We start from the raw sequence: 11,607 nt of genomic DNA, 5'->3' as shown, positions 1-11,607 counted from the left end.
GGGCCTTGCAGTCCAGTGGGAGGACATGCTGGCTGGCCGTGCTGTGTCCCGGCTCCCCTGCCTGGGCTGAGGGCGTCTCCACTTCTGCAGGCTGCGTCCCAAGAGGAGGGTTCCTGCCATTGGAGCAGAAGGGGGCTGTTCCAGTGTAGGGGCCCAGGTGCTGGGTGCGAGGAACAACGGGGTGTGTGTCCAGGGCATTCTCTGCTGTGAGCAAGGACTTGACATGCCACAAGATGTGCGTAATTGTCAGACTGTCTCTTACAAAATGCGCTTTGCTTTTTACAGAACCCTGTGCATCCCAGCTCAAGGTGGTCAGAGCTAGACCTTCTTATTCTGCTAGGGACGGCGGGCCACGTCTTGAGCCTGGGTGCCAGCAGCTTCGTGGAGGAGGAACACCAGACCTGGTACTTCCTTGTGAACACTTTGTGTCTAGCTCTGAGCCAAGAAACCTACAGAAACTGCTTTCTGGGAGATGACAGTGAGCCTCCATGTGGCCTCCGTGTGGAACAAGGGCTTGACGGGGCCACAGCAGCGTGGCGGGACGGGCCTGCCTGTGATGCGCTGGAGCGAGACAAAGGCCACAGAAGCCCCTCTGCCTCCCAAGTGCTCAGAGGCCACGAGAAGTGGATGGTGCTGGCCAGTCCGTGGCTGATACTGGCCTGCTGCCGGCTGCTGCGCTCTCTAAACCAGACAGGTGTGCAGTGGGCTCACCGGCCTGACCTTGGCCACTGGCTCACCAGGTGAGAGCATGGGCCTGTGGTCACAGCCCAGACTTTCTACAGCCAGTTGGTCACCTGCCAAGCTCTTCTTTTTCTAAATTGAGATCATTTTTCATATTAAGAATGGGATAGTATTTTGAGATCTGAAGAACTGGGAAAATATACTAAAACCAGTGTTTTTACTAGATACTAGAATTAGTGTTGAGAGGTGAATTTATTTGGGGGCTGGCCTAATAGGTTTGATTTATTAGTGCCGAACCACTGTAACTGTTCGTGATTGAAACCTTGTGTTTCAATGATCACGATATAGTAAAGATGTCATTTGGGGGTCAGGCTTGCTAATGGCTTGTTCTGGACGCCCCGTCCATGCCCAGGCTGTGTGCCCCCCGCCCATCACTCAGCGTCTCCCTGTGTCAGGCCATTCCTGCGTTGCTGTAAAGAAATACCTGAGGCCGGGTCACGTGTAAGGGAAGAGGTTCATCTTGGCTCTCAGCTCTGCAGGCTGCACAGGAGGGGTGGTGTTGGCATCTGCTCCTGGAGAGGCCTCAGGAATCTGGCAGTTATGGCGGAGGGCAAAGCAGGAGACAGCACTTCATGTGGCGAGAGCAGGAGCAAGAGAGGGATGGGGGAGGTGTCTGGTGCTTTTAAACACCAACTCTCTTGTGAACAGCCAGAGGGAGAATGTGCTCATTACTGCGAAGATGGCACCAAGCCATTCATGAGGGATCTGCCCCCATGACCCAGACGTCTCCCACCAGGCTCACTTCCAACCCTGGAGGTCCAGTGTCTTTTTTTTTTGAAACAGAGTTTCAGTCTCACCCATGCTGGAGTGCAGTGGCACAATCTCGGCTCACTGCAACCTCTGCCCCCCGGTTCAAGAGATTCTCCTGTCTCGGCCCCTGAGTAGCTGGGATTACAGGTGTCGCCACCATGCCTGGCTAATTTTTGTGTTTTTAGTGGAGACGGGGTGTCACCATGTTGGCTGGGCTGGTCTCGAACTGCTGAACTCAAGTGATCCACCCACCTCGGCCTCCCAAAGTGCTAGGATTACAGGTGTGAGCCACTGTGCCCAGCCTGAATGTCCAAGTTCAATGTGAGATTTGCAGTGGACAAACATCTAAGCCATGTCATTCCCCCAGACCCATATCCCACTGCCGATGATCCCCAGGGCAGCAGTAAGGATGGGGTCAGCCAGGCAAAGTGGGTGCAGCGTCTGTGGGTCAGCTTTGTCCTTAGCTCCCCTCCTTTCTCCTCTCCATCCTCCCTTTTCTCTCTCCTCACCCTGAAGGGTGAGAGCCGTGTGGAGGAATTCAGCCACCTCCTGAGCCTTTCATTGGCAACTGGAAAACCGCCTAGAAAGTGTAGCAAATCATTTCAAGCAAGGCTCAAAATAAGTGTAAGAAACTAGGACAGAAAAATAATTAAGATTTGTCTAGACTTTAAATTTTAATTATCTGGCAGTGAAGACTTAGGAAGCTAAAGTAACAGAAGAACAGCAAAATGAAACAGTATCTGTGATGAGAGTAACAGGCACGGGCTGTGGTCTCATCACTGCAGAGAACTCCGATAAGAAATGCCAGCAGAAGGAAAAGAGAAATGCCCAGTCCTAGTAACGAAGGTACTTCCAGTTAAATGACAGGGTGTGACTTCATACCTGCTGAGGCAGAGAAACAGAACTGAATGACGAGACTCAGTCTTGGTGAGCATGTGAGGATTCCTGGGGCCACGTTAGTGTCACGGTTCTTTTGGAAGATACTTGTAAATTTACATCAGAAGCTGCGAAATTACAGATTCTTCTGATTAAGTAATTCTTGTGGGAGGCTAAGCATTAACTAAATTACTAAAACCTTGGTAACCAAAGTCATCACAGATCGGGTCCTTCAGGTAATCTGCCTGCCGTGTGCCCACACGTTTCCTTTCCAGAGCAACCCCGGAGAGAGGACTTGGGTTGGTCCCTGCTCCGGAGGTGAGGAAGCGGAGGGGGAACGGGCTGACGGGAGGTTGTGCTGGGCACGCCAGCTTCAGGGTCGGATCCCAGGCATGTAGAGCAGAGTGTGTCACGGAGCTCCGTGTCCCGGAATAGCACTGTGACACCTTGTTCCTGACTTTCCTGGAAAGTTAAAGCATTAGGAGAGAACTGGCTGGCTTTCCACCCCACATGCAAGAGCCATCCCCCACCGCATTATCCGCAGTTTTGCTTACTCGAGGTCAACTGTTGTCTGAAAATATTACAGTATTTTGAGACAGCGCACATTCATATAATTTCTGACAGTAACATTACATTGTTATAATTGTTCTACTTTATTATTGTAACAGTCCTGAAGATTGTGTAAAAACACGTGCCATTTTAAAAGTAACAATACAAAAAAACCCAGGTGCCCCTTCCTGGGGTGAGGCCCAGGCCCCTGTGTGGCCCCAGTCTCCCCCTCCCATCCTGGGAGGCTTTGAAGTGAGAGCTGCCGTGAAAGAAACAGAAGGGAGCCCGGCCGTCACCGCCTCACGCTCAGGCCAGGGCTGGCTGGTGCTGCACCACTGCAGTGCGGTCAGGACTTCGGGCTCTGCTCTCTGACGAGCTGTCAACCTCTGCACCATCTCCTCACCCAGGAGCAGGTGACGGCAGACCCTGTGAGAAGCCATGTGGGTCTAGGGACATATCGTGCGTTACTGAGTTAATGGGAGAAGGTGGGAGGAGGAGGTGAGCTGGTAGATGCAGGCCTGCTCCCGAGAGGGTACCAGGGAACAAGAGGACTCTTTATATATTTGTCACCACCTGGCCTCTGGGCATCCAGATCTGATGATGGGAAACCTATTTGTGAATGAGAAGTGAGAGTTCAAGTTGACTGTCTTTTTTTTTTTTTTTTTTTAAATAAAATGAGGTCTCACCATGTGGCCCAGGCTGGTCTCAAACTCCTGGCCTCAAGCGATCCTTACGCCTGGGCATCCTAAAGTGCTGGATTGCAGGCGTGAGCCACCACGCCCCACTGAGGTTGACCGTCTTTTATTTGTTACACTTTAAGAACCTTCGTTTGAGAATAAAAACCAACAATTTCATGTAATCTTTGGTTTTTGGGAAAATCAGCTATTTTTTAATACAGTTCTTTGAAAGCCACTCGGTGTAGATTGATCTCATCGCTGTTTGTTTGCTGTAATGCTGGCATTCTCCATCTCATTTCAGCTCTGATCACAAAGCCGAGCTCTCTGTCCTGGCTGCCATCTCCCTCCTCGTAGTTTTTGTGCTGGTGCAGAGGGGATGCTCCTCTGTGTCCAAGGCTGCCCTGGCGCTGGGGCTGCTGGGCGTCTACTGCTACCGGGCAGCCATCGGGAGTGTCCGGTTCCCGTGGCGGCCGGACAGCAAGGACATTTCCAAGTAAGTTAAGTGCGTGGCAGACATGGGGCGCATAGAACCACTTCACTCTTTGATGGACTGAGAAGACCCTGCCAGTCTTCACAGCACTGGAGTTTGGTGTTTGTGAATTGGGATTGTGTCAACAGCTGCTGGAGTGTAACTAAGAAAACCCCCCAGCCCCGTTGTTAGCACTTTTTATGTTTTATGTGTTACTTTTAGAAGAGAAATCACTTGGAAGTAAGATTTTTTTTAATTTAAAATGAAACCTTGAGGGTGTGTGATGGGACAGACAGATGAGTATGAATCGGTTTCTGAGTGAGTGGCAGCACGTGATGACCAGGGTTCTGTTTTCCTAGTCAGGGTGTAATTGGCGACGAGGATGACAAGTGGATGTTTCCCAGCGGTTGGGAGATGAAGCTTGCTGGAAAATCACACTGTCCTCATAATTTACAACGAGCCCCCGTGAGGGGCCAGGAGCTCCTGCCGATCGGTGGGAGGGCTCAGTCAGGAGGACCGTTTTCTTCGTGTCAAGGCAGCCGTGTTTCTGATTTTAACGGTGTGGTGGTGAAGCAGGCTCCTTCTCATCCTCAGGAGTGGGATGAGCAGAGGCCGTTCTGGAGGGCAGCTTGTAACGTGTGGGTGACCCTCTATTTAAATTTATATAGCTGACTCTATTTCAATTTACCTCAAAAATATAAGCAGAGGCAGGAGCCTGGGATGGGACAGAGGCACGCCCACTGAAGTGTCCTTCACACTTGCAAAAGGGAACCACCAGGGTAATTATCCAGCAACAATAAGTGATCCTCTCAGTGCGGTCAGTGCTCTGTAAAGGAGTCTTCTGGTTGTTAGGCAGCCTGTTTGCGCAGAACAGAGAAGCATGTTGTGGAACAGTGGGCTGTAAAACGCTGGTATGACCCCAGCTTACTAAGTGTGTACCTGTTTTTTTTTTTTCATACTTAATATGAAAGACTACATACTTAAAATACTGATGATTATATTTAGGACCCAAAATCATAGATTGTGGTCCTGCTTTTTACTTATTTTTGTATCTTAGCAATGTCTACAGTTAACAAGTGTTGCTTTTCTAATCAGAGCAAAGGTCCAGGTGACTGCTAAGGGCTGTGGCCAGTCTGAGGAGTGGCCGTGGGGCTCCGGGGCACTCCTGGAAATACCTCCTGGCTGAGTGGGGAGTAAGGGGTGGGGGTTAGGGTGAGCTGAGGCCTGGCTGAGGCAGTGGCAGTGTAGCAGACCCTCAGTGTGGAGAGGATGCTGACGGGCAGGTACCAGCAGTGTTCTGTGGAGATGTCTCAAAGACTGTTGACTTTGGAATCTGAGACTTTGGGCTCATCCAAATGGATGTTACATTTGGGGGTGTGTGTTTAGGATGCAGTGCGTGAATAAATTCGTTTCCTCGCAGATCTGTGCACTGAATTTCAGCATCACTCATCTGAAGACCTTGGCCCTCTTCCCTTCCCTGGCCTGCTTCCTGCAGCATGTAATTTGCTAGTGTCCAGAACTAGCCAGTGTGCCTTTTCTTTCCACACGCACTGCCTGGTTCACCTTCTTCCTGTAAAGTGCTTCCGTCCTTTCTCCCCATCTGTCCCGATTGTAAATAGGTCCTGGCCGCAGACGCATCCTGGCTCTAGATCATTGTAACAGCTGCCTCTCTCCTGTCAGTCCCTCAGGCGTTGCCATCCACTGATAGTCTGAAATCCTTTGCACTCAGTTCCTGACTCTCCTCCACTCAGAAGCCTAGGGATGGCTGGAGTGGAGGTGGAAGTGGGGTGGGCCTGGATGAGCAGGATCAGGTGCTGCCTGGCCAGGGCAGGAGGTGGACCCACCAAAGGCCCCAGATGATGCCTGCATCTGCTCACCACCCTCCTGCTCACCAACCTCCTGCTCACCACCCTCCTGCTCACCACCCTCCTGCTCACCACCCTCCTGCCCTGGCGTCCTTTCTTGACACAGAAACCAGTCCCTTCTATGAAACTTCTCCAGTGATTGTGACCTTTGCTGATTTCTCCCTTCTTTGAATGCAGATGGACCTACAATTCACTCTCAGCTTGGCACACACCTTGACCTGTGGGGGTTGCCAGGTGTCTGACCCCAGCTCCTCAGCCAGGATGTGGGCCCCTCGTGTCAGCCACACTGCCAGGCACATGGTATACAGCGCTCAGGCTGTTTGAACTAAACTGATAGAAGTTTAATTTCTTAATGTACAAAACTTTCTAAGAAAATCTAATATAGGAAAATTCAGTTTTCACAATATTACGGTGATGTAAAAAATTTATGATTATTTTAAATGATCACCTTTTGCAGGATATATGAAGTATTTCATTTACAAAATTTATTTAAAATATTATGTTTTAGGAACATATGTATTTTGTAAGATGAAATTTTTTGGTAATTGTATCCTTTACAGATAACTATCATAAGAGTACTTAGTATTTACTGAGCTTACTGTGTGCCAAACACTCTCTGCATTGCCTTGCTTAATTCCGAGGATGACTTCGTGAAGTGTAGAACCATTTTCTCTCCATTTTACAAATAGCAAAGCTGAGGGTCAGAAGTCTTGATTGACACGCCCCGAGTCGGAGAGCTGGTGAGCAGCAGGGCCTGGGCTGAGCAGAGCTCTGCCTTTGTCCAGAGCCCGCGGGTTGGACGACTGCACCATTGCGTGCGTGTGCACCTGTAAACGTGCAGGTGCTTGTGTCCCCATAACTGCATGTGTGTGTACCTGTAAATGTGCAAATGCTTCTTTAAGTCTGCCCAGTTGTACAGTTAACGTTTATGAACTTACGGCAGTTTCTTAGAGGTGAATCTTATACCAGTGCATTGGGTTTTTTTTAATTGTGCAAAGCAGGTGGGCCACGAGGGCACCTTGGGTGCTGCCACCAGGTGATCCTTGGGCCAAATGAGCGAGATCTCCCTGAAGCCAACCCCAGCAGAAGAGTCTGCACGAGGGCACACCTGTGGGCCTTTGGCAGCGGCTCTCAGGGCTGCTGTGCGGAGACATGCCCTCCGCCGTGGTGGGACCTGGGGGGTAGGGAGGGTGCCGCGGCTCCTTTAGCCAGCAGTGCTGGGACATTTACTGGTTCCCTAGGCAGATAGGTGTGTTTTTCATGGGAAATGTTTTTGAATTTTTCTCACTGGTGCTAATGAATCTAACTTGTTTTGCTTTTTTTTAGGGGTATTATTGAAGCTCGTTTTGTTTATGTCTTTGTCCTTGGCATTCTGTTCACGGGCACCAAAGACTTACTTAAATCTCAAGTCATTGCTGCAGACTTCCAACTCAAGACTGTAGGTTTATGGGAGATACATAGTGGATTAGTTCTTCTGGCAGCCTTGCTCTTTAGACCACATAATCTTCCGGTCTTAGCATTTAGTCTCTTGATTCAGACTCTCATGACTAAGTTCATCTGGAAGCCCCTGAGGCACGATGCAGCTGAGATTACTGTGATGCATTATTGGTTTGGGCAAGCCTTCTTCTATTTTCAGGTAGGTTTTCATTATTATCATGGGTAGAAGACTTCACTTTTTACATATTTATTTTGTATTTTTCTTTGAGAAAATTTTACCAGGCGTTGGAAAGTTACAATGTTTGTTTAGCGAAAGAACTGTCAGTATGGCATGGTGAATGATGCTGAACTCTCGGGTGTATTTTGTAAGATAAAGTACAGCCGGTCGTTTAAGACAGACGTCCCAGGTGTGGATGTGTGGGTGCTTAAGACAGCGGATTGCTGCTCTGCCGGGCCAGGCCTGGGTTTATTTATTACAAGCAGTTCAGGAAGCACAGACATCCCGTTGTTCACGTGCTTCCTTGATGGATGTAATACTTGTTCTCGTTCATGCCCTTTGCCCCTGGTGTCTGGGCTGTCCACACTGGGGGCCATTTGTTCCCCCCAATTGTTAGCTCCCTGAGGCCTGGTGGGTCACAAGGGCTTCTGTCCAGTGTAAAGACCCATCTCAGACAAGCCCAAACCACCTCAGTTATGAAGAGACATAGATGGACAGGTAGACGGGGCCTCAGAGGGATCCAGCCTCATCCAGCCTCCCGACAACCTCAGGAGAGCGGGCACAGGCCTGCTGGTTCCCTTCCAGCCCCGACTCCCAGGCTGAGTCACTTTGCACCAGCTGAGCATCGTGGTTCCATTTTTGTCTTTACCGTGAGGTCTGTATTTTCTTGGTGTGCACCGCTGTCTGCCTCTCCGCTGTCTCATCCCAGGAGGCTGTGCAGTTCTTTGTGTCCCGACAGGGCCTCTCCTCCATCCTCTCCTCCTTTCCGGGTGTTCCCAGCCTTTCCCGTGGAACAGCCCACAGTTGCAGGATTTTCTGTCTGTATGTCTGTCCCTCTGATCCTGAAGCCCAAAGGAGGGGTAGGCGTGACGTTACAGAAGTCTGTGTCTTCAGGTACAATGAGTAGGTGGCCAGTGGCTAGTGGCCAGCTTCTTAGCCCCGTCCTAGTGCTTCCCCGACCCTTCTGACCCACTCAGGCCCCTGCAGGTTTCCCTGCCATGTCCACACAAGGCACAAGGGTGTCCCCAGCAGAACTGCAGGCCTGGATGCTGGTGTCCAGCACGTTCAAGCCAGGTGGCCTCCAGCAGGCTCTTGTCACACCTTCATTTCCTTATCTGTAAACCGGGGATAGTGGTCTCCCGGCCTCCCCAGGAGCCAGCCCTCCCTGGTCTCCCCCCTCTCCCCACGGCTCCTGTTTTGAGGCTGAGTCCGCTGCCCCTTAATGTTAGATCTCCTTTGGGAGGAACCTGTGGCTTTGCTGCCCATCCCTGATTCCTGCCCTCAACTGGGCAGTTCCTTAACAGACCAGGGATCAGGAATGTGACTGCCCTTGCTCATCTGCTGGCCCTCCACGTTCACCCAGTCCCCGGGTCTCTCTGCCTCCGTTTCCTCCCTGTTTGATGAGGATAATTACGAAGCACGTCAGGACTGTTGGCTTAAATGAAGTCATGCAGGTAAAGCTGCTGTGCAGCTACGGACATGTCAGCGTGGCTGGCAGTCTCTGTGCCTGGCTGAGCCTGCTCAGAGCCACAGTGGCCTCCCAGGTGTCCTCCTCCCCTGCTCCCATCGTGGCATCTGGGACTCTGTCCCTCTGCCGCCCTCCAGGGTCTCCTGCTGCTTCTGCCTGTTTGCTGTCTCCTCAGTCTCCCTGCAGAAGGACTTCCAAGCAGAGGAGTCACATGACTGGGGAGGTGCCTTCCAAGAGAGGCGGTAGCCGCGAGTCCAGTGGGTCTCAGGGGAAGCCAAATGGAAGGGCTGGGGCCTATGACAACAGGGATAGGAGTCAACGCACATCTGTGAGATACTGAGGAAGCAGCATCAACATGACGTGGGGACCCCCTGGGCCCACAGTTGTCTGCATGGAAAGGGAGGAAGGAGTCAAGCTGGTAAACACCCAGCCAGTGTTTTGTGGACATGAACAGTTCTGATTCTGGAGAGGGATCTTTGTTGGGCTTGGGGTCATTGGGCTTGATAGAGATATGTGCTGTCAGACTGTAGATGTCATGAGTTTCTGAGGAAAGGTCAGCATGACAGGCAAGTGACAGACATCAGAGTCAGTAAAGATGGAGCGTGGAGAGGCAGGGCCTGGGAGCAGAGAGGAGGGGCCTAGTAGTGGTAGGTTGTACTCTTGGAGTGGAGAGGCGGGGCCTGGGAGCAGAGAAGCAGGGCCTAGGAATGGAGAGGTGGGGCCTAGGAGTGAGTAGAGAGGCGGGGCCTGGGAGTGGAGAGGAGGGGCCTAGGAATGGAGAGGTGGGGCCTAGGAGGGAAGGGTGTGGAGTTGGAATGGAGAGGCGGGGCCTGGGAGTGGAGAGGCGGGGCCTGGGAGTGGAGAGGTGGGGCCTAGGAGTGGAGAGGTGGGGCCTAGGAGTGAAAGGGTATGGTCTTGGAGTGAAGAGGCAGGGCCTAGGAGTGGAGAGGTGGGGCCTAGGAGTGGAGACGTGGGGCCTAGGAGTGGAAGGGTGTGGTCTTAAGAGTGGAGAGGCAGGGCCTGGGAGTGGAGAGGAGGGGCCTAGGAGTGGAGAGGTGGGGCCTAGGAGCGGAAAGGTGTGGTCTTAGAGTGGTGAGGCAGGGCCTGGGAGAGGAGGGGCCTAGGAGTGGAAGGATGTGGTCTTGGAGTGGAGAGGAGGGGCCTAGGAATGGAGAGGTGGGGCCTAGGAGTGGAAAGGTGTGGTCTTAGAGTGGTGAGGCAGGGCCTGGGAGAGGAGGGGCCTAGGAGTGGAAGGATGTGGTCTTGGAGTGGAGAGGAGGGGCCTAGGAATGGAGAGGTGGGGCCTAGGAGTGGAGGCGGGTTCTTGGAGTGGAGAGGCGGGGCCTGGGACCAGAGAGGCAGGGTCTCTCAGAAGACCTCTTTTTGGGATCCAGAATCACTAGGAGCAGGGTAAGCTGTGTGGCATCAGCCCTTGCATCCTGCAGAGAGTTACCTACCAGGGCTGGGCCGGGACTGGCCAGAATCTTGACAGATGAAGTTTGACGAGACCAAGTGAGTCCTCATGGTCTGATACGTAAACCAGATGTGAGTTACCAATTTGTACCAGGGGCTGTGCTCCCCTGGCGACTGGCCTGCCCTCCTCCATGTAACCCACTCGCAGTGCCTCACCGTAGATGGCGCCTGGCTGGGTGCCCGTTCTAGTCTTCAGCCCAATTCCCCCCTTGGCTGGGCCCAGCATCTGTACCTCTCAGGGCCATATGCGCCCCCTCGGATGGGGGTCCTTGAGGGGAGGTCCATGTGCTTAAGAAAAGTCGCTGAGTCTGGACAAAGGTCTGAGATGTGCCGCAGTCAGCCAGCCAGTCTGTGTATGTCCTTCCTCAGAGGGGGCCACAGCTTCTGCACGGACGGCTCATGTGCCCCTCCACAGCCTGGGCACTGCAAGCGGGGGAGGGGGTGCCACCCAGGCAAGGCCAGCTCAGCGGTCTGAAGGAATGCCTGGGCAGCCACCTCTGACCACACGTGTGTCTGTGCTGGCATGGTTATCTGGGCTGTGTACACGTTTCACGCTAACATCATGGCTGTTGATGCCACGTGTTGTGAGGCCTTAGTCAGCTCTTCTCCTGTATTCCAGGGCAACTCCAACAACATTGCCACCGTGGACATCTCCGCAGGCTTCGTGGGTTTAGACACCTACGTGGAAATCCCAGCCGTGCTCCTGACAGCGTTTGGGACGTATGCAGGGCCTGTGCTCTGGGCCAGCCACTTGGTGCACTTCCTGAGCTCAGAAACACGCAGGTGAGGTGCCCCTCTGCCGTTCAGCACAGTTCTGGGGGCCGGCTGCCTGGTTTTAAGGGTCATACTTTGTTCCATATGCAAGGGGGTCTGAGCTCCATGGATCCAACAGTCTTTTCAACAGTTTTCTTTTCCTTAAATAAGCAACAGTCCGAAAGCTCAAGGGCCAGAGGCCAGCCTGGGCGGTCCGTGTAGGGCCAGGGTCGGGTCTGACGGGGTCTCACTGGGCTCCCCGGGGTCGGGTCTGATGGGGTCTCGCTGGGCTCCCCAGGGTCGGGTCTGATGGGGTCTCGCTGGGCTCCCCA

General features: G+C 52.6%; 1 protein-coding gene across 2 annotated transcripts in view; it reads left to right on the top strand.

The window, feature by feature from the left end:
* Positions 1-11,607, top strand: part of PIGG (phosphatidylinositol glycan anchor biosynthesis, class G) — a 59,903-nt gene that overhangs the window by 41,811 nt on the left and 6,485 nt on the right. For both annotated transcript variants that reach the window (XM_011970913.1, XM_011970915.1), the window contains 4 exons: positions 286-740; positions 3,895-4,086; positions 7,254-7,563; positions 11,142-11,305. In XM_011970913.1, the coding sequence (XP_011826303.1) occupies positions 286-740; positions 3,895-4,086; positions 7,254-7,563; positions 11,142-11,305 (1,121 nt within the window). The remainder of the gene's footprint in view (positions 1-285; positions 741-3,894; positions 4,087-7,253; positions 7,564-11,141; positions 11,306-11,607) is intronic.

Source organism: Mandrillus leucophaeus, unplaced genomic scaffold (genome assembly GCF_000951045.1).
Source record: "Mandrillus leucophaeus isolate KB7577 unplaced genomic scaffold, Mleu.le_1.0 Scaffold98, whole genome shotgun sequence".
In the NCBI taxonomy this organism is placed as follows: Eukaryota; Metazoa; Chordata; class Mammalia; order Primates; family Cercopithecidae; genus Mandrillus; species Mandrillus leucophaeus.
Note: the sequence above shows the minus strand (reverse complement) of the source record. Positions and strands in the feature narration are given on the sequence as shown.